The 24350-nt window shown below is 35.3% G+C and overlaps 4 protein-coding genes across 8 annotated transcripts in view; 1 reads left to right on the top strand and 3 right to left on the bottom strand.

Annotated features, from left to right (window-relative positions):
• LOC105208616 (sex-lethal homolog) overlaps positions 1-11061 on the top strand; it is a 97122-nt gene extending 86061 nt beyond the window's left edge. For all 5 annotated transcript variants that reach the window (XM_054231192.1, XM_054231193.1, XM_054231190.1 and 2 more), the window contains exon 9: positions 1849-11061. In XM_054231192.1, the coding sequence (XP_054087167.1) occupies positions 1849-1858 (10 nt within the window). In that variant the 3' untranslated portion in view covers positions 1859-11061. The remainder of the gene's footprint in view (positions 1-1848) is intronic.
• On the bottom strand, positions 3445-6309 carry LOC105208617 (cytochrome P450 4d1). The gene is made up of 4 exons (XM_011178565.3): positions 5757-6309; positions 5602-5671; positions 4586-5148; positions 3445-4521 (listed from the first exon to the last, which is right to left on the bottom strand). Exons 1-4 carry the CDS (start codon positions 6307-6309, stop codon positions 4154-4156), a joined length of 1554 nt encoding a protein of 517 aa, XP_011176867.2. The 3' UTR covers positions 3445-4153.
• On the bottom strand, positions 8035-10996 carry LOC105208618 (cytochrome P450 4d1-like). The gene is made up of 4 exons (XM_011178566.3): positions 10444-10996; positions 10314-10383; positions 9246-9811; positions 8035-9177 (listed from the first exon to the last, which is right to left on the bottom strand). Exons 1-4 carry the CDS (start codon positions 10994-10996, stop codon positions 8810-8812), a joined length of 1557 nt encoding a protein of 518 aa, XP_011176868.3. The 3' UTR covers positions 8035-8809.
• Positions 11062-13140: 2079 nt separating the features above from the next.
• LOC105208610 (cytochrome P450 4d1) lies at positions 13141-17747 on the bottom strand. The gene is given in 4 exon segments (XM_054231184.1): positions 13141-13535; positions 13538-14100; positions 14266-14335; positions 16319-17747. Coding segments are annotated over 4 exon segments (1401 nt in total). The 5' UTR covers positions 16881-17747; the 3' UTR covers positions 13141-13329.
• Positions 17748-24350: the final 6603 nt, after the last annotated feature.

Genomic DNA, 24350 nt, shown 5'->3' on the forward strand with positions numbered 1-24350 from the left:
CAACACTTCAAATCAATTACAATAAAAGCCGTTAATAATATGCAATTACATACTGAATATTACATTATTATATAATATATTCACACACACACATACAAGCATGCGTAAGAATAGTTCAAAAGCAATTGTACTAAATATTTGTTAATTAGCTGCAAAAATGTTAAGTATGCTGCATAAGTTGTGTCAAAATTAAATATTGCTAAAAACACATTATAAAACATGTGCACGCAAGCCAAAACGCTACAGTTACAGACGCCAAAAATTATACTAGTTTAATAGTTTCTAAACTTTGTAAAATTAATTTACGGAATATTTCTTTTTTTTTAATTTCTATATGTTACTTTCATAATTGTACGAAATAATTCCATTTTTTTTTGTTTATTTTTCTCAATATTTAAATTTCTTTTTTTTTTAATTGCCCTATTCTATTTTTAATATAAATTATAATAATTTGAAATGCATATTTTAGGTTAGTTATTAATTAATTTTTAATATTCAATTCATATATTTTAAAGCATTATAATTTAAAATAGTTGTTACTTTCATAATTGTACGAAATAATTCCATTTTTTTTTTTGTTAATTTTTCTCAATATTTCCTAAATTTCTTTTTTTTAATATCCCTATTCTATTTTTAATATAAATTATAATAATTTGAAATGCATATTTTAGGTTAGTTATTAATTAATTTTTTTCGTTTTATTTTCATCAAAATTGTATTAATATAATTTTCTTTAAATTTGTAGTTTTTTAATATGCACTTTTCATTATTTGTTACTTATTTATCTTAAATTTAGTAATTTTTTATATTCATTTGCAATTTTCTATTTTTATTATTTAATTCATATATTTTAAAGCACTATAATTTAATTTATCCATTTATTTTTTACTATTTAATTAATTTTTTCGTTTTATTTTCTTCAAAATTGTAAACATAAAATCGCGATACATATGTATTATATTTGGCTTCGAAATTCGAAAAAATAATATTTATAAAAAGTATTATTAATTATGTACATTAAAATCCACAATATGAATATAACCTAAATTTTCTTCCAAATTCAATAATGTATACAACTTTTCCGTCATGACAGATGATATAAGGGGTGCAGTAATTTTTGATATATAAATTTTTTGTTTTTTTTCGAAGATTTAAATTTGACCCTTCATATCATTTGTTATATGAGCTTGAGTCACAAATGTTATACACCATTAAATTAAGAGGAAAATGTAGATTATATCCATATTTTGATATGATTTTTGGTAGCTATATCCTGCAATTAATAATATATTTTCTCAAATCCTTTTTTCGAACATCGAAGTCAAATATTTAGAATTTGGAGGCAAACTTCGAAAATTGGAGAATACACAATTTTTTTTACTTAAAACCAATCTCCCGGAACGAAATTGTTTGGTCCAATACCCAGAAAAAAATTTTTCATTCACAAAAAAATATTTTTTTTTTGAAATATTTTGAATAATTGTAAAAAAAAAATTTCAAAATCGCTTAAAAAAATCACTTCTCTCTTAGAACACACAAGTTTAAAGCTTAACTTGATATTATTTGTGATTTATTTATGAGATTCCTTATTTTATAATTTTCTAAGAAATGAAAGTATACCAGCTGTTAATGTGTGAGCGAATCATCAAGCGCGTAGCGTGAAAATTAAAAACAAAATCATAATTGTAATGTTAGCAATTTGAAACGATATTGATATACATACACACATACATATATATTTATAGTATATATATATCCTCGTTATTTATATACCCCAGAAATTGTTATATACATACATACAAACAAAAATGTGCAGTTATATATACTATAATATATATATATTTACAGCTGCATGTAAAAGAAATACAAAAAAATAGATCCGAAAAAACTGAAATACTAGCATTTAAGTGTGAAGCTATAGAGAAATTACTATAAAAAACACAGAAAGAGAGTATTTAATTAAAAAAGTAATTTTTAAGTACATAAACGTAAAAAAAACCGAAGAAAAACTGAACTAAAACTCAAAATTTGCATAAATTTCATGTATCTTCCTGCGATTGTCAATACTAATTAATAATACAAATTTAAAATAATATAAACTAAAAATCATATATAGATTATTTCATAAAAAATCTAGCGTGAACAATGTAATAAATTATATATATATATATGCATACAAACTCTGATAAAAATCATAAAAACAAAATTATAAAATGCATGAAATTCTAAAATTTGTGCAAACAAAATACTGTAATTGATTTAATTCACGTTTTGTATATTTTTTCCGGTCTAGAGCAAATTTAAAAACGTATAGAAAACACAATAGTAGTTATATACAACAATACAATAGAAAAATGTGTACTTATATATACATATGTGTGCATACTTTTGTATAAACCGAACTGTATGTGCTGATGCAGACGTTGAAAAAAAAAAAAACAAAAAATTGAAAAAATTAAAATTATTGAAACATTTTGTTATGATTCTAAAGAAAAAATGAAGAAAATAAAAATATGAAAGTAATTAATTAATCAAATGCATTTTATTTGCATGCATTATGCGAAAAATGGGCATATTGGTAAGTAAATATACGATTTTCCTGCAATTTAGCGATTTTCATTAAATCAGTATGCCGGATTTTCGTAAAAATAATTAAAATTCCATTAAAAAGCATTAATTTTATGTCAAAACAATCAAATTGCAGCATTAATGCAAAATCCGCACTAATACTGCTGCATTTGCCTGCATTTGCGCGTAAACCAGCGCCGGCAGCGACGTCGGCGTTGTTAAAAACGACCGGCAGCGAACCAAATTTGAAATTTCGCTGAAAGCACTAGGCGCACAGAAATGCCAGCAGGCAGCTGCCGCCCAGAAAAATAAATTTGCCACCAATTATGTTGCATGCTTTCAGGCGTTACATGACCACCGCACAGCCATGAGCCATTCACAATGCACGTGTGAATTGCCGTCGCACATGTGTTTCGCACGCACACAGCATGCTTTGAGGGGCATGCATTTTTGCAAATTTGTGCGTCGCTTGCTGGCATTTCTGTGCGCCTGGTGCTTTGGGTGGGATTTTAAATTCAGATTTGCAGCCGGTCGTTTTGCTGACGCTGACGTCGCTGCTGGCGCAGGTTTATGCGCAAATGCAGGTAAATTCGTCGGTATTAGTGCGGGATTTTGCATTATTGGTGGAATTTAGCTGTTTTTGCCTACTATTAATGCTTTTTGATGGAAATTTAAATAATTAATGAAAATCAATTCCGAAATTTCGATTTTAGTGCAGATTTTGCTGTTTTTGTATAAAATAAATGCCTTTGATGGAAATTTGACTTTTTTTTGTAAAAATCCCGAAATCCCGATTTTGGCGCAGATTTTTCTCGGGATTTGCATGGGATATTACTTGAATTAATGTGCTTTCGCATGGAAATAAGGGCTTTTATGAAAAAATTAATTTTTTAGTGAAAATCCCGAAATCTCGATTTCGATGATCGGGATTGGTTCGGGATTTTTCATTATTGGTGCAATTAAATTGTTTTTGCATAAAAATAATGCTTTTGGAAGGAAATTTATTTTTTTTTTGTGAAAATCAATCCCGAAATCACGAATTTGGCGCAGCTTTTTTAGCACGTGATTTCGCTCGATTGGTGCCATTCAGCTGTTTTTGCATAAAAATAATATTTTTCCTAAGGAAAGAATTTTTTGGAAAAATCCCGAAAATACTTGTTTAACACTTTTTTCAGCACTTCGCTTATTTTTAATTCACTGCTATATGTTTTTTATAAAAATTAGTTATCAAACATTTATTGTATTAATATATTTTCGTCATTTTACATATTTTTTTTATTTTTTTTTGTTCTAAAAAATCGTTTTTTACTTAAATTTTTAATATTTCTACTGCAATATTTCGATACTGTCGCATATAAAGCAATAATATATATAACACTAATTATTTTAAAAAAATTTAATACCGGAAAATACAAAAATTCTAAATTTTAGATTTTTTGCCAAAATTTAGTAAAATTCAAAACTTTCAGATGGTATTAATTTTCGAATTAATACCAAATTAACTACCCCTAAAAAAAAATTAAATATACTCTAAATTAACACTATTCTGCACACTTCATCGTCATTAATGGAATGTTTTACACCACTAATTTACACTTTTTACGTCACGTGGTCGTACCGTAAACATTAGCGGATCTTTCGTACGCATGGTCACTTCATTTGATAGTTTGAGCTCCTGCGTAGCATCGCCTGCATATTCCATGTTGAAACTAAGTAAAATATACACTACTGTCACTTTCATCTGCAGCATGGCGTATTTTTGACCCAGACAACTACGTGGACCCGCCGAAAATGAGGTGAACGTATACGGATTTAGTTTTGCGCTATTTTCACACGCCACCTCCTCGAAGCGTTCCGGTTTGAATGTGTTCGGATCGTCATAAACTTCAGATAGACGACCAAAGATCAAAGGTGAAAAGCCAATATTTGCGCCGGCCGGTATTATGTGATCATCTAGTATTGAAAATAGAATGATGAAATTATGCATTAATTTTTCATATTAAAAATATAAACATACTAATTTTGGTCTCTTCCAAGGCTTTGCGTCCGATCAGCGCCACCGGTGGATACATGCGCAGCGACTCCTTAATGCACAAATCCACGTAGTGCAACCGATTGAGGAGCTCGCGACTGACCGAGATCGCGTCAATTTCAGTACCGAAAACGCTGCGTATCTCCTCGTAGCATTTGCGCTCCCACTCACGATTCGTGGCTATACAGTAGAAGAAGAACATTAACGCCGAGGATAGCGTATCGTGACCGGCGAATATGAATGATTGCACCTCCTCGAGTACATCGACATTGCTCAGCGACTGGCCATCGATAGTAGAGTTTAGTAGAATGTCCAATAAAGTTTTCCTGCGTTTTGAACCAGCCGTTTGCTGATTGTCCGCTTCGAGCACTTGTTGTTCCTTCGGCGCGTGCATCAACTCGTTGCGTCGCTGCAGTATTACCTGTTCCGCGAAATCATTTATTACGGCAAGTGCTCGTTTAGCTTCTTTTGCTTTCGATGTGCAGCGAAAGATGAAATCAAAGTAATATTTCAGATCGTACATGCGTAGGTGTATTATTCCCACGAGACTGTGTAAAATAAAAGGGACTCAATGTGTTAAATTAGGGTAGAAGGGCTGTGACATGAAATCAGAGAGAGAGACAAATAAAGCTAAATTATGCATAGGGATCGGGTCAAACCTCTCATAGAATTTGGGAAGCCCAGAATGAATTTGCCCATCTTTGACTTCGGACGACCCCCAGCAGGCCCAATAATACAAAACGAAACTAAGAACCAAACAAGATCCCGAAAGATCAAAAGTCCTTTAAAGTACCACTTTGAGGACGATTGATGGGAGTTGGAGAAAATAATATGAATTGGGATCGGACGATCCATCAAGAAATTTAGAAAGCCGATAATGAATTTGCCCAACTTTCGACTTAGGACGGCCACGAGCAGGCTGTGGTTCAGACTTGCCGAATGTGAAATTTCTTTGTACGTTTAAACTTAATCTTACTAAACAATTTTCGATTTTGACTCACCTTTCCAATGCCTTAACGTATTCACAATCCGCATTACGTTGCGTCTGTATATGTACACCCATCGCAGTATCTGAAATTATAAATATGAAAGAAGCACAATCAATATATATGTATTTGTATAGCTTAAACCTAACCGGTCGCACAGCGTAACCTACCGCAAATCGTATCCAACGTGCACAAACCCAAAAAGTGGCGCAGCTCAAAGGGTCGACCTTCAGCGCATAGTTCGTTCAATTGCTGCACCAACACCATTGAATGTTTCTGAAACGAACTGAGAAAGTCTTCCAGCATCTTGAAGTGGAATGTCGGTGATACGAGTTTACGACGCTGTTGGTATTTACATCCATGCGACAGCAGCAATCCATCGTGCAACCAGCATTTCAAGCAACGATATTGATCCGATTTAACTGTCAGTTTATTTGAGCTGAGCAAAACTTCAATGTCGTTCGGATCCTGCATGACTATAACCAACTCGGTACCGAGCCACAAGCGATACGTCTTACCATACTTTTCAATCATTTCCCAGCCGAGACGTACAAACTCATCTGCTTTGATATTAGCAAAGGTGAGCGCATTGCCGATGAGGGGCAATGCCGGTGGACCGGTAAAACGGCTGGCTAAGGCGTAGAGACGTCCATATTTTGCATAGCAGTAAGTGAGCAATGCGCCAAAGGAACTGATGACGAGTGTCACGACAACAGCAAACATGTCGGTAGTTTCAATTTATTTGATATATGTATGTATATGTTTTTTTACTAAATTAAGTTAGACTAATCTTAAAATAAAATTTTCGCGTTTTCGCGGTCCGTGCACACACATATCACTTTGAATGTTTAGAAATCACTGGCTGTGAACGGTGGGCGCGCAAACACATTTATACTGCTTAGCCAGCTTCCACGACCCACATACACACACACAAGCATTGAACTTGATCGATATTGAACGACTAGAGCTAATATATATTATTAAACTTTAATTTAAATAAACAAATTCAACATATGCAAAGCCTTATGTGGATCAATACTCGTTAATCGTTCTAATAGTATTTAAGCAGCTTAAACATGGAAGATCATTCGCTTTATTTGTTAGGCTCAATAATAGTCAAGTTCATGAATGAACAAGACGATGTCTATACCAGTTTTGGATCAATAAAATTCTGAGAAGTAAAATAAAGTGAATTGTAGTATTTATTTATTGGCTCAAGGGTTCTCTCTTAGTGACGACGGATTCCAGCTAAAGCTCGGACGACTGTAACGGTTACAAATTTAGGATTTTTTAATCAATGTGAGTAGAATTTGGGAATTCTCCTGAATTTATATTTATTAAGTTCGAGTGATTTCGACGAAAGTTCCACAAGCTAAATTAGTGCTGTTTGGATTATTCAATCACAATGTGGATAATTTTTTAATTTAATTTTTTCCCGGCGTTCGTCTAAATCTCTACTTATCAGCAGTATCTGATGTGTTTACCGAACTAAAATGTGTTCACGAACCGTTAGAGACTGCGAATTTGTGACTCTAAAGATCCGAAAGTGTGAACAAGACTTTGTTATTATGTTTCAATTTAATAAATTATTATTTTTAGGATTTTGAATTTATAGACTCACCCTCATACATAGATAAGAGATCATTTTGAACTTTGTTTGTCAATTCTTCGAAGAACTGCCCTTAGTAAGAGCTAATGGGGAGGAGTGCAGGAGATGAAGAGCGTTGGTTTCAACTCAAGCCATTGGCCGTATCTGATAATATAATTGCCTAAGAAATGAAAAGCTCTGCAGATAATGAGCTCTACGTCTCAGCTGATGAATATGGATCAGAAGCGACACGTTTTTTGTTTTAAAGAAGTCGAACGAGTGTGTATTACGTAGAGTAAAGTTATTACAAAAACAATATCAATTCCACGTCTTGACTGATTCTGTTTATTAGTTTGACATGGACAGAATGTTGTCCATTGTGACGCAGTGGCAATACACTCTCAAACATTTCCGCTTGCTGTACAGGTTTTTATAAAAAAATATTGCATTTGTTTTAAACCTATTACAATAAAATGTTATATATTTTTCTCTTGTTTACAAAAACAAGTGTTTACGTGTGAGATATATATTTTGAGTTGTGTTGCCAAGCAGGTTCGTCTTTGGCTGACTGTCTAGCTTGTGAATTAACATTTTGTTGCTTTACATATTAGGCTTTTAGTTGATAAGAATTTATTATGTTTTGTAATTATTCGTTTTCAAAATTAATTTTTATGTATAAACGGGAAACACGAAATTCTCAGTTCACAAAAACCCATTTAATAATGTAAATAATATACATATGTACAGTCATGTGAAAAATAATAGGGACACATGATCTTATTTCACAAAATGATCAACATTTTTTCTTTGATAACGGTTCTTCACTTCCCTGACATCCCACCAAACAATTACATGTTACATTTTTGATAATTTTTTTTATTTTTTTTTTACCTATTTTCAAGCAGTGTCCCTATTATTTTTCACATGACTGTATGTGTCTGATGCATAAAAAACATAAAGGAGATTAGGGTGGTCCTTAATTACAAAAAAAAAAGTTCAGAAACTAGTGGAAAATATCAAATGCAATTTTGAACCCGAATGAAAATGGAGAGTATTGGCAAAATTTAAAAATAGTGTCTACTATCAAAGTCAGAAATTAAAAAATCGGCCAATATAATTCAGCAATTCGAAGGAAAGAGATTTCGATCGAACAAGTGATCTAGTACGACAAATATGTTACGTCAAGTTATGGAGAAGAGATTAGACCAAAGGAACTTGACAACTTATGACACGACAAAACTTAAAAAAAAAATACAAAACCATTCGATTTTTTGCAAAGGAATGAGCCCTACGTACATATATTTAAAGCAGAGGTAGGTATCCTACATGAAGAATTTTATAAGTAAAGTATTGTTAAATAGTATAAAATTATTAATAAGTTTCTGATATTAGTTTCATTAGGTCAATCAATTAATACTTTCCCTGTGACGCAATGGGAACGTTCAGCTAATTTAACGATTAATGAGTATTCTCTCTAGTAAACCCTCGGTTTCAAACGGAACAACAAAGTATCTTAGGTACGCAGTATAATATATATATATATATATATACCAGCTGTAAGTATCGGCCCTTTAGTGCAATCGCCTACGAACTCGATCTCATAATGACACAATATATATGGAAGTTTTTATACTACTAATTTACACTTTTTACGTCACGTGGCCGTACCGTAAACATTAGCGGATCTTTCGTACGCATGGTTAATTCATTTGATAGTTTGAGCTCCTGCGTAGCATCGCCTACATATTCCATGTTAAAACTAAGTAAAATATACACTACTGTCACTTTCATCTGCAGCATTGCGTATTTTTGACCCAGACAACTACGTGGACCCGCCGAAAATGAGGTGAACGTATACGGATTTAGTTTTGCGCTGTTCTCACACGCCACCTCTTCGAAGCGTTCCGGTTTGAATGTGTTCGGATCGGCATAAACTTCAGGTAGACGTCCAAAGATCAAAGGTGAAAAGCCAATATTTGTACCGGCCGGTATTATGTGATCATCTAGTTTTGAAAAAAAAAGGAAACATTAAACGAAACTTGAATATTTTTAATGTGAAAAATAAACTTACTAATTTTGGTCTCTTCCAAGGCTTTGCGTCCTATCAACGCCACCGGCGGATACATGCGCAGCGACTCCTTAATGCACAAATCCACATAGTGCAACCGATTCAAGTGCTCGCGACTGACCGAGATCGCGCCGACTTCCGTACCGAAAACGCTTCGTATCTCCTCGTAGCACTTGCGCTCCCACTCACGATTCGTGACTATACAGTAGAAGAAGAACATTAACGCCGACGAGAGTGTATCGTGACCGGCGAATATGAAGGTTTGCACCTCCTCGCATATGTCGACATTGCTCAGGCACTGTCCGTTGATCGTTGAGTTGAGTAAGATGTCCAAGAAGGTTTTCCTGCGTTTTATGCCTGCCGTTTGCTGCTTGTCCGCTTCGTGCACTTGTTCCTTCGCTTTCGGTGCGTACACCAACTCGTTTCGTCGCTGCAGTATTACCTGTTCCGCGAAATCATTTATGACGGCGAGTGCTCGTTTAGCTTCTTTTGCTTTCGATGTGCAGCGAAAGATGAAATCAAAGTGATATTTCAGATCGTACATGCGTAGGTGTATTATTCCCATGAGACTGTCGAAAATTAAAAAGACTCAAGGTGTTAAATTTGAGTGGAAAGGCTGTGACTTCAAAGCAGAAGCGATCGTATGATACCCTGGAAGGTTAAGAAAGTCCATAGAGGTACCACTGACGACGATTAATGAGAGTTAGTCAAACAAAATTATGGATAGTGATAAACAAATACAATTGTGGATAGGGATCGGATTGGATCGAATCTCTCATGAAATTTAGGAAGCCGATATTGAATTTGCGCAACTCTGACTTCGGACAACCCCCAGCAGACTGTGGTTCAGACATACCGTTAAAAAAAGTATACAAAACAAAACTGAGTACTAAATAATACCCCGAAAGGTCAAAAGTCCTTTAAGGTAAGTTAGACAAGAAAAATAGGGATTGGTATCGGACGACCCCTTAAGTAATTTAGGAAGCCAAGAATGAATTTGTCCAACTTTGACTTCGGATGACCACGAGCAGCCTGTTATACAGACATGCCGAGGCAAACGAGGTAACTCACCTTTCCAATGCCTTAACGTATTCACAATCCGCATTACGTTGCGTTTGTATGTGTACACCCATCGCAGTATCTGGAAAAAAGCACAATCACTATATATATTAGGCATAATCTGTCACATAGCGCAACCTACCGCAAATCGTATCCAACATGCATAAACCCAAAAAGTGGCGCAGCTCAAAGGGTCGACCTTCAGCGCACAGTCCGCCCAATTGCTGCACCAACACCATGGAATGTTTCTGAAAGCAACTCAAGAAATCTTCCAGCATCCTGAAGTGGAATGTTGGCGACACGAGTTTACGACGCTGTTGGTATTTACATCCATGCGACAGCAACAATCCATCGTGCAACCAACATTTCATACAACGATATTGATCCGATTTAATCGCCAGTTTATTTGAGCTGAGCAAAACTTCGACGTCGTGCGGTTCGTGCATGATTATATTCAACTCGGGACCGATCCACACGCGGCACGTCTTGCCATACTTTTCAACCATTTCACAACAGCGACGTACAAACTCATCTGCTCCGATGTTGACGAAGGTAAGCGCATTGCCAATAATGGGCCATGCCGGTGGGCCGTTAAAACGGTTAGCTAAAGCGTAGAAGCGTCCATATTTTGCGTAGCAGTATATAAGTAATGCGACTAAGGAACTGAAAACGAGTGCTACGGTACTCGCAAACATCTCGATGGTCTCAAATTTTTTAATTTTTTTAAATTAAATTAAGTTAAGAGTAATATTGTTGTTGTTGTAGCGGCATAAAACATTCCCCAAATAATTTTGAGGAATGCTGCCGATTTGACAGTCTTTGGCCGGATAAAAATCCGGGTCCGTTCCGGTTACGTAGAACCGACTGTCGTGGGAACGGTTAAGAGTAATCTTAAAATACAGTTTTAACGTTAACGTTGCTTATGCGCTCCGTGCACACACACACTTTGAATGTTTAGAAATCACTGGGTGCGAATGGTGGGCGCGCAAACGCATTTATACTGCTTAACCGGCTTCCTCGACCCACATTCAGACATGCATACATACTGACAGACAAGCATTGAACTTGATCGATATTGAACGATTATAAGTTAATATATATTATTAAACTTTAATTTAAATAAAAAACACAATATATGCAAAGCCTTATGTGGGTCGTTACTCTTTAATCGTTCTAATAGCTTTTAAGCAGCTTAAACATGGAGGATCAGTCGCATTACTTGTTCGGCTCATTAATAGGTTAGTTCATGGATGGACAAGACTGTGTCTGAACGAGGGTTCTAACATTCTCGAAAGTGGAATGAAGTCATTCGCATAAGGCAAAATTAAATCGAAGTATTTATTGTGTCAAGGGTTCTATTTTAGTTCGTCGCATTCCAGCTAAAGCTCTACAAAGCTTGACGGATTTGAGTTATTAAAAAATAAAAGATTTTTCAATCATAGTGTGGATATTGTGCTAGCCCCCTTTTTATTATAATTTAGTTCGACGGATTCCAACGAAAGCTCTACAAAGCTTAACGGACTGGAGTTGTTAAAAATATAGAATTTTTCAATTACAATGAGTATATTTTGGGAATCCTCCTGTTTTTATTCTTATTTAGTCTAAAGAACTGCTACGAAAGCTCTACAAAGCTCGACGGACTGGAGCTTTTAAAAAAATATAGGAGTTATCAAACACGCTGTGTATATTTTGGCAGTCCTTCTGCTTATTTCCAACCTCAATCTGCATCCCAACTTGTACCGCAGTCTCTGAAGTATTTACGAACTAAAATACGTCCGCGAATTTTCGATCCTCCGACTCTGAAACTACGATCTTTTTCACACTTCATTATTATGTTTGTTGTTGTTATGTTTCATTTAACAAAAAGCTATTTTTTTTTTGTTTTGAATTTATTGAACCGCCCTCATAGATTTCCAAAGTGTTTGAATGTTGGTTTTAAAGATGGAAGAGGAATTTAAAATTGTTGGCGAATTATTATTATGAAATTAAACTGATGAATTTGGATCAGAAGCGAAAAGTTTTTTTAGGAAGTACCTGAGTATTGGATTACTTGAGAGTATTAAGGGAAAGACTATTGTAACGGAAGTATAGTGAAATTCCCCAATACGGACGCTTCTCATAATCAGTCGGCAGTCCTGGACAATGGAAATAATATTGTGAATTGTGATGCAGTGGCAACGTACTCTCAAACATTTCCGCTTGCTGTACAGCTTTTTATAAAAAAAAATATTGTGTTTGTTTTATAACTAATATAATAAAAGATAATATATTTTTCCATTGTTTACAAAACACATGTGGGTACGTATGTATATATTTGCGCGTAAGAAATGCATTTTGAGTTGTGTTGCCAATCAGGTTCGACTTTGACTGACCGTCTACCTGATGAATTAACATTTTTTTATTCTTGACTTTGAAAACAGGTTTACATGTTTGGCTTTTGTTTAATTATTTTTTGTAATTATTCATTTTCAAAATTAATTAAAATATGTAAAATCGGGAAATACGAAATTTTAAGTTCACAGGAAAATATTAAATAATGCAAACAATTTATGTGTCTGATGCAATTTTCGACCCAGAATGGATGTGTAGAGTGTAACAAGGGTGCCTATTATCAAAGTCAATAAAAAACCGGCGAATATAATATTCAACAATTCAAAGGAAGAAGATTTCGGTCGATCAAGTGATCTAGTCCGAAAAATATAGAACTCAAATATTGTGTACTTATAAGACCAAAAGAACTTGAGATCTTGTGAGCTTTGAGACCCTTTCAACAGGATAATTTAAAAAATAATTACAATACCATTAGTTTTGGGACACGGAAAGAGTAGAACCAATCATATCGAACTTTTGAGCTCTACATATATTTAAAGCAGAGAGGATACGTACAAAAAGAATTTTTAAAAGTAAAGTATTTTTAAATAGTAAAACATTATTAACAAGTTTCTGATATTAGTTATATTAGGTCAATCAATTAATACTTTCCCTGCGATGCACTGGAAACGTTCAGCCAATTTTACGAGTATTTTCCTTAGTACACCCTCGGTTTCAAACGGAACATCAAAGGATCTTTGGTACGCAGTATCAGCTCAGCTATAAGTATCGGTCCTTCAGTGCTATCGCCCACAAACTCGATTTCATAATGACGCAACACATTTGTGACGACACTCTTTACCTCCAACAAGGCAAAACGTTGACCGATGCAGTTACGCGGACCAGCGGAAAACGGTATATACGACCCAAGAGTGGCACCGAGGGAAACATGCGCAGCGTCTCTTTAATACACAATTCCACATATGATAAGTTATTCAGCGCCTCATGCGTAACCGGTTTGTTTGGATCCGTGCCGAAAACATCGATAATCTCCGCGTAACACTTCTGCTGACACTCCGGATAGGTGGCAATGTTGTAGAAGAAGAAAGTGATCGCCGATGAAGTGGTGTCATGGCCCTCAAACATGAATGTGTCCACCTCTTCACGTATATCCAAATTGCTCAGCGGCTTGCCGTCGATCTCCGACTGTAGGAGTATGTCGAGAAAGGCTTGTTTGCGTTTGGCACCCACATCGGCGTCATTGTCGGTCGCGGGGTAACCGTTCGTGTGGTTTTTGTCGACGGCAGCGTTTTGTGTGTTTTGTTGAGCGCGTAGCAGCTCTTCGCGGCGCTGCAAGATAACGCGCTCGGTAAAACCGTGTAGCACAGCCAAAGCAAGCTTCTCTTCGCGTGCTAGCTTGGTGAACCGATAAGTGAAATCGAGGCGATAGATAATGTCGAACATGCGTTTGTGCGTTACAGTGGAGATGCTGCGCGTGAGTGAGTATGAAGTGAATTTTTATTAAAAATAATTGATGTTTTGCAATGCTTACGAGTTTATTGCATTTGTTGAAATTTTAGGAATTCATTGGCGTTTTGAAAGCATTTTTGGACATTTTTATTATTTGTAAGAAAAGTGTAATTAAAAAACTTACGTTTTCACGGCTTGTACGTATTCGGAATCGGCATTCGTTTGCGCATGCACAGATACGCCCATGGCAGTTTCTGGTAGATTAAAAAATAATAATAAACTTTAATTTTTATCAAATTGCCTTGAATATTTACAAAAAACGATCTTAATTCTAAACACGGTTTAAATCGTTTTGATGAGAGCTTAGTCTACAAAACAACGACTTATTTCGCAAGACTTTCGCTTTTTAGCTCGATACACTTTGATTTAGCGAATCACAAATTACATATCCCGTCCGAAAAATATATTTTCTGGATGTCTATAAAGCAGTCTTCCGTTTTGTGTTAGTCATTCGACTAAAATTGCTGCCGGCGAGAGACTTTTTTAAGAATGTTCTTGAAGGTTTCCTCGATGGGCTAGGATTCATTGGGCTTTTATAAATATAATTAATGTTCAAGTTCGGATTTTTATCTAATACGATATGTGTCATCTTCCAGCTTAATATACCAAAAATATTTGCACGGACTATATCTGGAGAATATAGTAAATGGGGAAGCACTTCGTAGCCTAATTCGACCAATTTGGCCGTGGCAACTACAAAGGTGCGACGTCTTGATGAAAGCACTTATTCCGTCTAATGAAGCTTTTTCTGCAATTCGGCTTCTCATTAATCTCACTAATTCGATAATATCCTTAAAAGACGCAATTCGGCGTCTCAATAATCTCAATAATATGACATAGTAGCGTCCTATGGCTGTTCCATCTATCTCAAGATAGTCAATCAAACCTCTGAATGGGTGCCATCATTTTGTCAGACTTCAATTTTTTTGGAACCTGGCGAAATTAGGTTTCGGAGCAGTCCACTGTTTCGGCTGCTCCTTGATCTAAGGTGTACCAGTCGTATTATGTTTTGACGACAGTGTTCAGTACTTATCGAAGAGCCCTCGTATAGCATTAAGTAGATGAGAAATAACAGCATTTCAAAAGCAGCTGGCCAAATAATGACCTCGAATTTTTAAACCTTGTTGTTTTTTTAAGATGTTTAAAGCTATAAGGGGTTGGAAAGTTTCGGGTAAGTGACCGCCACAACTGGCTCGAATAAATTCCAGCAGACTGACCCGAAATGGCAAACCAAACTGGGTATAAATCAAGTAACAGCTGTCAAAAAGACGTAACTCCGAACAAAATTTCCTCATTGATATATACACATAAAAAAAAGAACAATCGTAATTTTAATTTATTTTAGACCCTGACCATGAGATTGTGGAACTCGAATTCGTCATATGAATATATATTATATTTTAATAAATTTATGTTACCAGGAAATGGCACACGGGTCATTGTCATTAGCCGGTGTGAGATAATCGATTTAAGAATGCACAGCCTTATCACAGCTTCAGACACGCTGAAATATATGTACAGTGAGTAACTTTAATATTCGGTTTTTAATTTCAAGCACTTTAACTGCGGATAAAATGGTTAAAATCAATAATGAAGTATAATTTTTGAATGCCAAAGTGTAGTTTTATATTTTAACTAAAACTAACAAATTGTTTTTATTGTTTTTTTTTTTTTGAACTTCAGTCTCGTTTAATGTTTAAAAAATATCTGATATTTTGCACTATTTATTTACCACTTGGTGTTTTCATCAAGGCCATATATATTTAGCTTGATAAGAATTCAAGTTCAAATTCGGTGTCAAAATAATAGTTTTTTTATAAAAAAAAATAATGGAAGCAGATTTTATTGATATCACTGTCTGGCTATTTATATTTTTGTGTGTTTCTGGTATAAATGGGTTTAAGTGTTAAGAGCACTGATTATATGTTTATTAAAATTTATTTAATTTTGAAAAATATATATTTTTTTTTGTTTGGAAATCTAGCAATTAAGGAAGCAACTAATCGAACACAATCTTTAATGTTTTACAATCCCACAGACGCAACTCCTTATAATAACTTTCTCGAAGCTAACACCTAGTCCACGTTATAGCACAACTAGAGTCATTTAAACACTGTTCACGGGTTTGAGTACACTACAACTTTGTAAACACAGCACATTAACACACAACACTTTACCACAAATCGTATCCAGGGTGCAGAGATTTATCCAGTCGTATAAATTGAAACCACTACTGCCCTGCAAGCGGCGCTCGCGCTCTAAATTCGCGAGCAAAGTGCGTGATTGTCGCTCGAACACTTCAATAAATTGATCCAAGATTTTGAAATGGAAGGCCGGTGTTATGGCCTTACGCCTCTTATGCCATTTGCGTCCACGACTCACGAGCAGCCCCTCCTTTAGCCATGGTTCCAGCGTTCTATACTCGCCCGCTTTCTCAATGAATGTCATCGAACCCAATATTGCCTCCACATCTTTCACATCAGACATCATAATATTCAATTCGGGACCAAGCCATATTTTCATAGTGCCACCATAGGTTTCAAGTAATTCGCGCAGTTTTTCAATTTGCGCATGTGCTGGCTTATTGATGAAGTAATGTGCATGTCCCAAAATTGGCAATGTCGGCGCTGAGGGTATATCGCGCGTCACATCAATTAAATGTTTATATTTCAATTTGTATATAATCGCCGCGGCGGTAAGAACCGACCCGATCACGAGCAAACCAAGCGCAAGAAACATTTTTGAAAAACTGAATTCTTCGGTCGGTAATTCCAGCGATCCCAACGGGTGCGAATTCTATTGTCAAGTTTTTTTGTGATTAATCTTATCAGTTGCTTCAGTTTAACAGTAGCCACCGAAAGTGCCTAATAAACTCTAAACTGCGACATTATCAGCGGATTTACATTAATTTTTCCAATAATACACTTCGCCGGGTATTTTTGAATATACCCAGCAGGGAAATCTAATGTAATCGAGCTCGGATAAAATATCAAAACTCAAACTGTATCTGTATTTGAGGGTATTACGAGTACCAGCTAGCAACTGTCTACCATCGTCAAAAAGATTAGACTGTCGAGGAATGGTGTTCGAGAAAACAGAGACCGCTTCATCGGACTTCTCTGCCTGTACGAATCCGTGATCATGGCATAATATTCGTATCACTTTGTTGGATTAAGCATGAGAACATCTCACGTACTACGAACGTGATGGAACGTTCTTCTATGAAAACAACCCATCGTAAACCTTATACGTTCTACTGTGTATTCCCAACCTCGGAAATATTTACCAAAACTTAGTTATACATGTGTGCATATGCGATAAGAAACGCTGAATGGACTGGAAATTTGGGAAGCTTTCTTGGCTTTCTTGTTAGAGACTTTGAATGACAAAGTCCAAACGCTGATTAATAATAACAATACGAATATTATGACTCTATATACGAGTACATATACACGATTAAAAGATAATCTTTATTATTTCGGCATTAATACTTAAAAAACAATCGAGGGGGGTATGAATGCAGATAAGCAATACAAGTTCGTATATTGTCATTGATTAGATTTTCAAACAAATACTTCAAGCGTACTATAAACCAAAATAAAAATATATTTGTATTTATTTGTTTTTTAAATGGGTACTCATAAAATAAATTGAATTAAAGCCCCTTAGATATAGATGTAGTTAGTACATTAGGGTATGCCGATTTTTTGCGAAAAACACATAATTTTAATAATTATTACACAAAAATACACTAAAAGTACAAAAAGAAGAATTGAAAGGCAAATTGAAGGCGAAAGGAAGAAACTAAAAGTCCTAGTAATAAATCCACTAAAAACAAGATTTTTTATTTTACCAATTTACTTATATCTTGCGCAAGCTTCACAATTGTTCCTACTAATCTATCAGTTAAACATCGCAATGGTTTCTGAACACAATTTGTCGCATGACATTAATATACAACGTAAATCTACTAAGAAACAAGTAAGGAAAGGCTAAGTTCGGGTGCAACCGAACATTTTATACTCTCGCAATTTATTTAGAGATTTACCGATATTTTCGGTGAAAAATTACCCTTAGGCACTGAGTTCTTCATGTTTGATATCAGGGGCCTTGAAAAGTTATGGTTCGATTTTGACAATTTTTCCACAAGTGATGTCACAACTCAAATACAGTATTTTTGTAAAGTTTTATTTCGCTATCTTTATCGGTTCCTTATGTATGCATTATAAAGTGAACGAATCAGAAGGATTCAAAATTGAGTTACATGAGAAGTAGGCGTAATTGTGAACCGATTTCGCCCATATTCCACCAGTGTCATCAGGGTGTCAAGAAAAATTATATACCGAATTTCATTGCAATCTGTCGAGTAGTTCTTGAGATATGGTTTTTAACCCATAAGTGGGCGACGCCACGCCCATTTTCCATTTTGTAAAAAAATCTCAGTGCGGCTTCCTTCTTCTATTTCTTATGTAAAATTTGGTGATTTTGACGTTTCTCGTTAGTGAGTTAACGCACTTTTAGTCATTTTCAAACTAAACTTTGTATGGAAGGTGGGCGTGGTTATTATACGATTTCTTTCATTTTTGGATTGTATAAGGAAACGGCTAAAAGAAACGACTGCAGAAAGTTTGGTTTATATGGCTTTATTGGTTTGCAAGATATATACAAAAAACCTATTTGGGGGCGGGGTCACGCCCACTTTTCCAAAAAAATTACATCCAAATGTGCCCCTCCCTAATGCTATCCTATGTTCCAAATTTTATTTTCATAACTTTATTTATGGCTTAGTTATAGCTCTTTATATGTTTTTGTTATCGCCATTTTGTGGACGTGGCAGTAGTCCGATTCCGCCCATCTTCGAACTTAACCTTCTTATGGTGCCAAGGAACACGTGTTCCAAGTTTCATTAAGATATCTAAATTTTTACTCAAGTTACAGCTAGCACGGACGGACAGACGGACGGACGGACAGACAGACAGACATCCGGATTTGAACTTTGCTCGTCACCCTGATCACTTTGGTATATATAACTCGTTAGTTTTAGGACTTACAAACAACCGTTATGTGGACAAAACTATAATACTTTCTTAGCAACTTTTGTTGCCAGAGTATAAAAAATCCAATCAAACAACTCTGTATATATGGCAATTGAAGAGGTCATTCCCAAACCCTTTGAGAGTTGCGAATCGAACAGACAATTGGTATAAATCAAGCAAACTCGTACACCATTTTATTAAAAATAATATTTCAACACGATCTACAAAATTATAAATGCTAAAGGCAGGTATTTAGTTATACATCGAAACAGGGTTGCCATATTTTTAAATTTCAAAAACATTGTTAAATTTAATATTTCACAGAAAAGTTATAAATGTATAAATTGGCAGCAAAATAAAAAATATGTAATTACAAAAATTGTACCACATGTAAAAAGTAGTGTTGCCACTTGTTTTTAGAAAAAAAACAATATTTATTTGTTAATTACTTTAAAATTCTCATTTCTTCATTCATCGAGCATTTTTTATGACTTTAATCAATACGCGAACAAATTCTTGAGAAATGTAAGCAATATTTTGAAAATATTGTATGGAGAAAATATTTGATTTTAAATTAATAAACACTAATTCATATACATACAGTATATAACAACTGCGTCAGCACCAAGGAATGCCAAAATCTTACGCACGATTGCCATAAATGAAATGGTCATAGTAAATATTACAAATATGCATACATACATACATACGAGGTGTGTTAAAAAAATAACGGGCATTTTAAAATTTTCCAATTTTCAAAAATATAGAGAAGCTTAAAGGCTATCTCAAAAATCGAGTTTGAGAAATGTTTAGACGATTGGAAGAAACGCTGCCATAAGTGCCTAATATCATATTGGGACTATTTGGAATACGACAATATTTTTAATTTTTACATTTTTGTTTCGACATTTTTAAATTCCCTTTATTTATTGAAGACATTTCGTACTTGCATACATAATTATAAATAACTAGCAGACCGCTCCGGCTTCGCACGGGTTTAAATAAACATTTCAAAAGTTATAAGTTTTTACACACTTATACACACTCTCCCATACATATGTATATACTTTCCCATTTCTTATTTTAAAAAAGTAAAATGATGAAAATTCGAACATGAAATTATATTTTATTTGCAATGAGCTAAAACTTGATTACGACCTCTAGTCTTTGGTTCCCGTTGTCGTTCTCTCTTATTATGAAGGCGTTGGGAACGCTCAGAGATCGACATCCTAGTGCGAGCTTGTATATTTCTAATACTTTTTCTTCAAGCGTACTTCGAAAATTTTTTTTAGCAAGCAGCTGCGAGAGCTCGTTACTCGATTCTCTGGCACGCGATTGCAATGCGTATAGAAGAGAAGGAATGACTTGCAAGACGATTTTCAGTTTCTGATTAAGATTCTCCATCACAGAGTCTTTTTGATACCCTCACCGGGGAACTTTTTCCAGAAAGTTGAGATTCTAGCAATAAATATAGCCTATGTTACTCGGGGTGAATGTAGCTTTCCAATGGTGAAAGAATTTTTGAAATCGGCACTGTAGTTTTTGAGTTTATTCATTACAAACATACATACAAATCTTTCCTCTTTATAATAGTAGGATAGATAGTATAGATATATCCGTCTATACAATGTACAATGTCATTGATTGACAAATTGTAGTATTTGTTTTTCGGGAAAAATTTTCCACATTTTCCAATGAATGTAAATAAATGTTTGTACATATGTATATGTAATTATTTATATAGTGTGTGTAATCGCAATATGCTGACTCTTCGATGCCATTGACGAAAACAAATAAAATTTCAATGATTTCCATTTTGCGTCGCTGAGCAACAAAAAAACAATATATGCAAAACCATTGAAAAAAGCATGAATAAACATTAATGAAAATAAAATTTGCACCAAAATAGACCAAAGTTTCAAAAATAACACGAACTATCTGCTAACCTATAATCTAATAATAATTTTAGCAATGCAGCATTTATTCGTCATTAAACTTGTAAGAGTATGTATGTACATACATATATACCGATGCGTGACGTAGAAAGCAAACAAATGCTGTACACCTGAAATGCTGGATGCGTAAACAAACATTATTTTGTGTGTATCCGTATGAGTGGGTGTGTACGTGTATGTGGCATAAACACTATTTCCTTTGATTTATTATTTGCATGCGCGTAAAATTTGCGTACCCGCCAAATTCCCGGTCAAGAGCAATAGCAACAATAACAACCGTTAGCATTAACGTCACGATCGGCAAGAAAACATAATCGAAGCAAATCAACATCAGTTGGCATACCATGGCGATGAGTCAGCGGCACTAACACACAAGAGCTGTTCTCATGAGAACCACAGCAGCACAGTGAAGTAGTCTGTTTTTGTTTTCCATTTCCATTTCACGAAGATCCGTGCGGCCCACCGCTTCCTCTCTGTCAAGGACGACAGTTTAATGTTTGTTTTTTTTTTGCAAAATTCTTGATCTTTTCAATAGGTAAATGAGGCACGTAGAAATATTTATTTATCTTTCATTGATATACAGATGTACGAGCTTTCGGACACATGTGGTTGAGTATACAAGTATACAAGATGTAGGCTAATGACCATAAATTCGGCAAATTCCATTGCATATTAATCGCGCGAGTATTTTTGAAATTATTGAAAAATTTCAAAATTTTTGTATGTACATATGTTTGTATTACTTAAATTTACTCGCATGAAAATATGGCAACTGCGATGATTTGTGTGGGCGAATATTTGCGCAAGTAATTACTAAGCATTGCCAGATGTGGAAGGTGACCAAATCGAGTTACAGTATGTGCATTAAATGAATCCAATGAGAAGAAAAATCAAAGGAATTCTAGATTTTCTCCGCCAAAATAACAAAAGTTAATCAAGTGACACAAACAGCTAGCTACGACGGTTTCCTCATACAGTGGACCCTCATTACTCGCACAAGGTATATAAATAAAAATCCTGTTAAGCCATAGTAATGTGATCGAATCATATGACGTATATGCTATTTTAGGTCCCCTGACTGCTGTAGCAGTATATTTATAAGAAATCCTTGTAGGCCGTTTGCCCTGATCAGTCGATGGAGATGTGATGTCAAATCGTGTGATCATATCATATGATGTACAGCTGCTGCGGTGGCTTGCCTGGTAGTATATAAGGAAGTTCGGTAGGCCGTTTTGCCAGTGATGTGATGTCACATCTTATGATGTGTTCAAATCATATGATGTAAATGTGATTTTTTTAGCTTCAGGCTGCCCTGGTAGTATATAAGGAAGTCCGGTAGGCCGTTTTTCCAGGTCAGTCAGCAGTGATGTGATGTCACCTCTTGTAAAGTGACCGAATCATTTGATGTGCTCATGATATTTTATCTTCGCTGACTGCCCTGGCGGTATATAAAAAAGCCCGGTAGGCCGTTTTGCCAGATCAGTGAACTGATATGTGATGGAAGGCTGTTTTGCCAGGCCAGTGAACTGAGTTGTGATGTCATATCGTCTATGGAGATGTGATGTCACCTCTTGTGATGTGATCGAAACAGTTGATGTGTTTGTGATTTTCTTTTAGCTTCGCTGGCTGCCCTGGCAATATATAAGAGAGTGCTGGAAGGCCGTTTTGCCAGACCAGTGAACTGATGTGTGATGTCACATCGTCTACGGAGATGTGATGTGTTTGCGATTTCTTTTGCTTCGCTACCTGTCTGGTAGTATATAAGGAAGTCCGGTGGGCCGTTTTTCCAGACCAGTCAACAGTGATGTGATGTCACCTCTTGTGATGTGTTCAAATCATATGATGTAAATGTGATTTTTTTAGCTTCAGGCTGCCCTGGTAGTATATAAGGAAGTCCGGTAGGCCGTTTTTCCAGGTCAGTCAACAGTGATGTGATGTCACCTCTTGTAAAGTGACCGAATCATTTGATGTGCTCATGATATTTTATCTTCGCTGACTGCCCTGGCGGTATATAAGAAAGCCAATAGTCCGTTTTGCCAGATCAGTGAACTGATATGTGATGGAAGGCTGTTTTGCCAGACCAGTGAACTGAGTTGTGATGTTATATCGTCTATGGAGATGTGATGTCACCTCTTGTGATGTGATCGAAACAGTTGATGTGTTTGTGGTTTTCTTTTAGCTTCGCTGGCTGCCCTGGCAATATATAAGAGAGTGCTGGAAGGCCGTTTTGGCAGACCAGTGAACTGATGTGTGATGTCACATCGTCTACGGAGATGTGATGTGTTTGCGATTTCTTTTGCTTCGCTACCTGTCTGGCAGTATATAAGAAAGTCCAGTAGGCTGTTTTACCACGCTAGTGAACTGAGATGTCAACTCTTGTGATGTGATCGAATCATATGATGTGACTGAGTTCGAGACTTGTTTAAACGCTGGTTTGTATCTAGCTTCGCAATTGACTCTTTTGTAAGCACCTTACCATATATGTGTGTACTATTTGTATATATTTATTAGATTCACATATTTTTACAGCTGAAATTTACTTACAGAAATTCAAATAAGCACAGTGAGCAAGTATATATACACATGTGTAGGTATGCACAAATATGTAGTTATCTTAGCCGCGTGTTACAAAGCGTCACAGACCAATTGGCGTTAATCGTCTACATATATTGGCGCGTTCATTATATGTGCGTCATCCGCGCTTACTAATACAATCATGGGAAAGAATATTAGAATCGATTATGATGCTTTGATGCTTGGTGCTAAGTGATTGACAACGACGCAGGAAGCAAAAATAAAACAATAAAAACAAAAATAAAACCAAAAGCACACAAGAAAGTAAAATAAATAAGCTATAAAAAAACATTGGCCACATCATGCGGTAAAACTACGGTGGCACTTTGACGGTGAAAACTGTGAAAATTCATTCATGCCACTGCGTATGATCGTTAATCAATAATAAACACTTGTCGGCGAATTTTTATTTTCGGTGTTTTTTTTTTAGTAGATAAAAGGGGTGCTACAGAATTTTCCAAATAAATTGGATTTCCTATATAATTATTTTTTTCGAAGTAAACATATAGGTGTCACTATAAACGATATACTGTTATGATAAGTATCACCCTAATGTGAGTGTACGAATATTTTTTGTAATTAAATGCCGTCTGGGCATGTCTTTCATATTACAAAAAATGTATGTGTGTGTGTATGAAAATTAA

This window comes from Zeugodacus cucurbitae, chromosome 5 (genome assembly GCF_028554725.1).
Source record: "Zeugodacus cucurbitae isolate PBARC_wt_2022May chromosome 5, idZeuCucr1.2, whole genome shotgun sequence".
Lineage (NCBI taxonomy): Eukaryota > Metazoa > Arthropoda > Insecta > Diptera > Tephritidae > Zeugodacus > Zeugodacus cucurbitae.

Bases quoted from the DNA above. Each gene is read 5' to 3' on its own strand.
- LOC105208617 (XM_011178565.3), bottom strand. From the start codon at position 6,309: ATGTTTGCTGTTGTCGTGACACTCGTCATCAGTTCCTTTGGCGCATTG. The intron at 5,149-5,601 runs GTGAGTCAAAAT...TATTTTACACAG, and splicing joins TACGTTAAGGCATTGGAAAG to TCTCGTGGGAATAATACACC. The intron at 4,522-4,585 runs GTATGTTTATAT...TTTCAATACTAG, and splicing joins CTTGGAAGAGACCAAAATTA to ATGATCACATAATACCGGCC.
- LOC105208618 (XM_011178566.3), bottom strand. From the start codon at position 10,996: ATGTTTGCGAGTACCGTAGCACTCGTTTTCAGTTCCTTAGTCGCATTA. The intron at 10,384-10,443 runs GTAGGTTGCGCT...GCTTTTTTCCAG, and splicing joins CATGTTGGATACGATTTGCG to ATACTGCGATGGGTGTACAC. The intron at 9,812-10,313 runs GTGAGTTACCTC...AATTTTCGACAG, and splicing joins TACGTTAAGGCATTGGAAAG to TCTCATGGGAATAATACACC.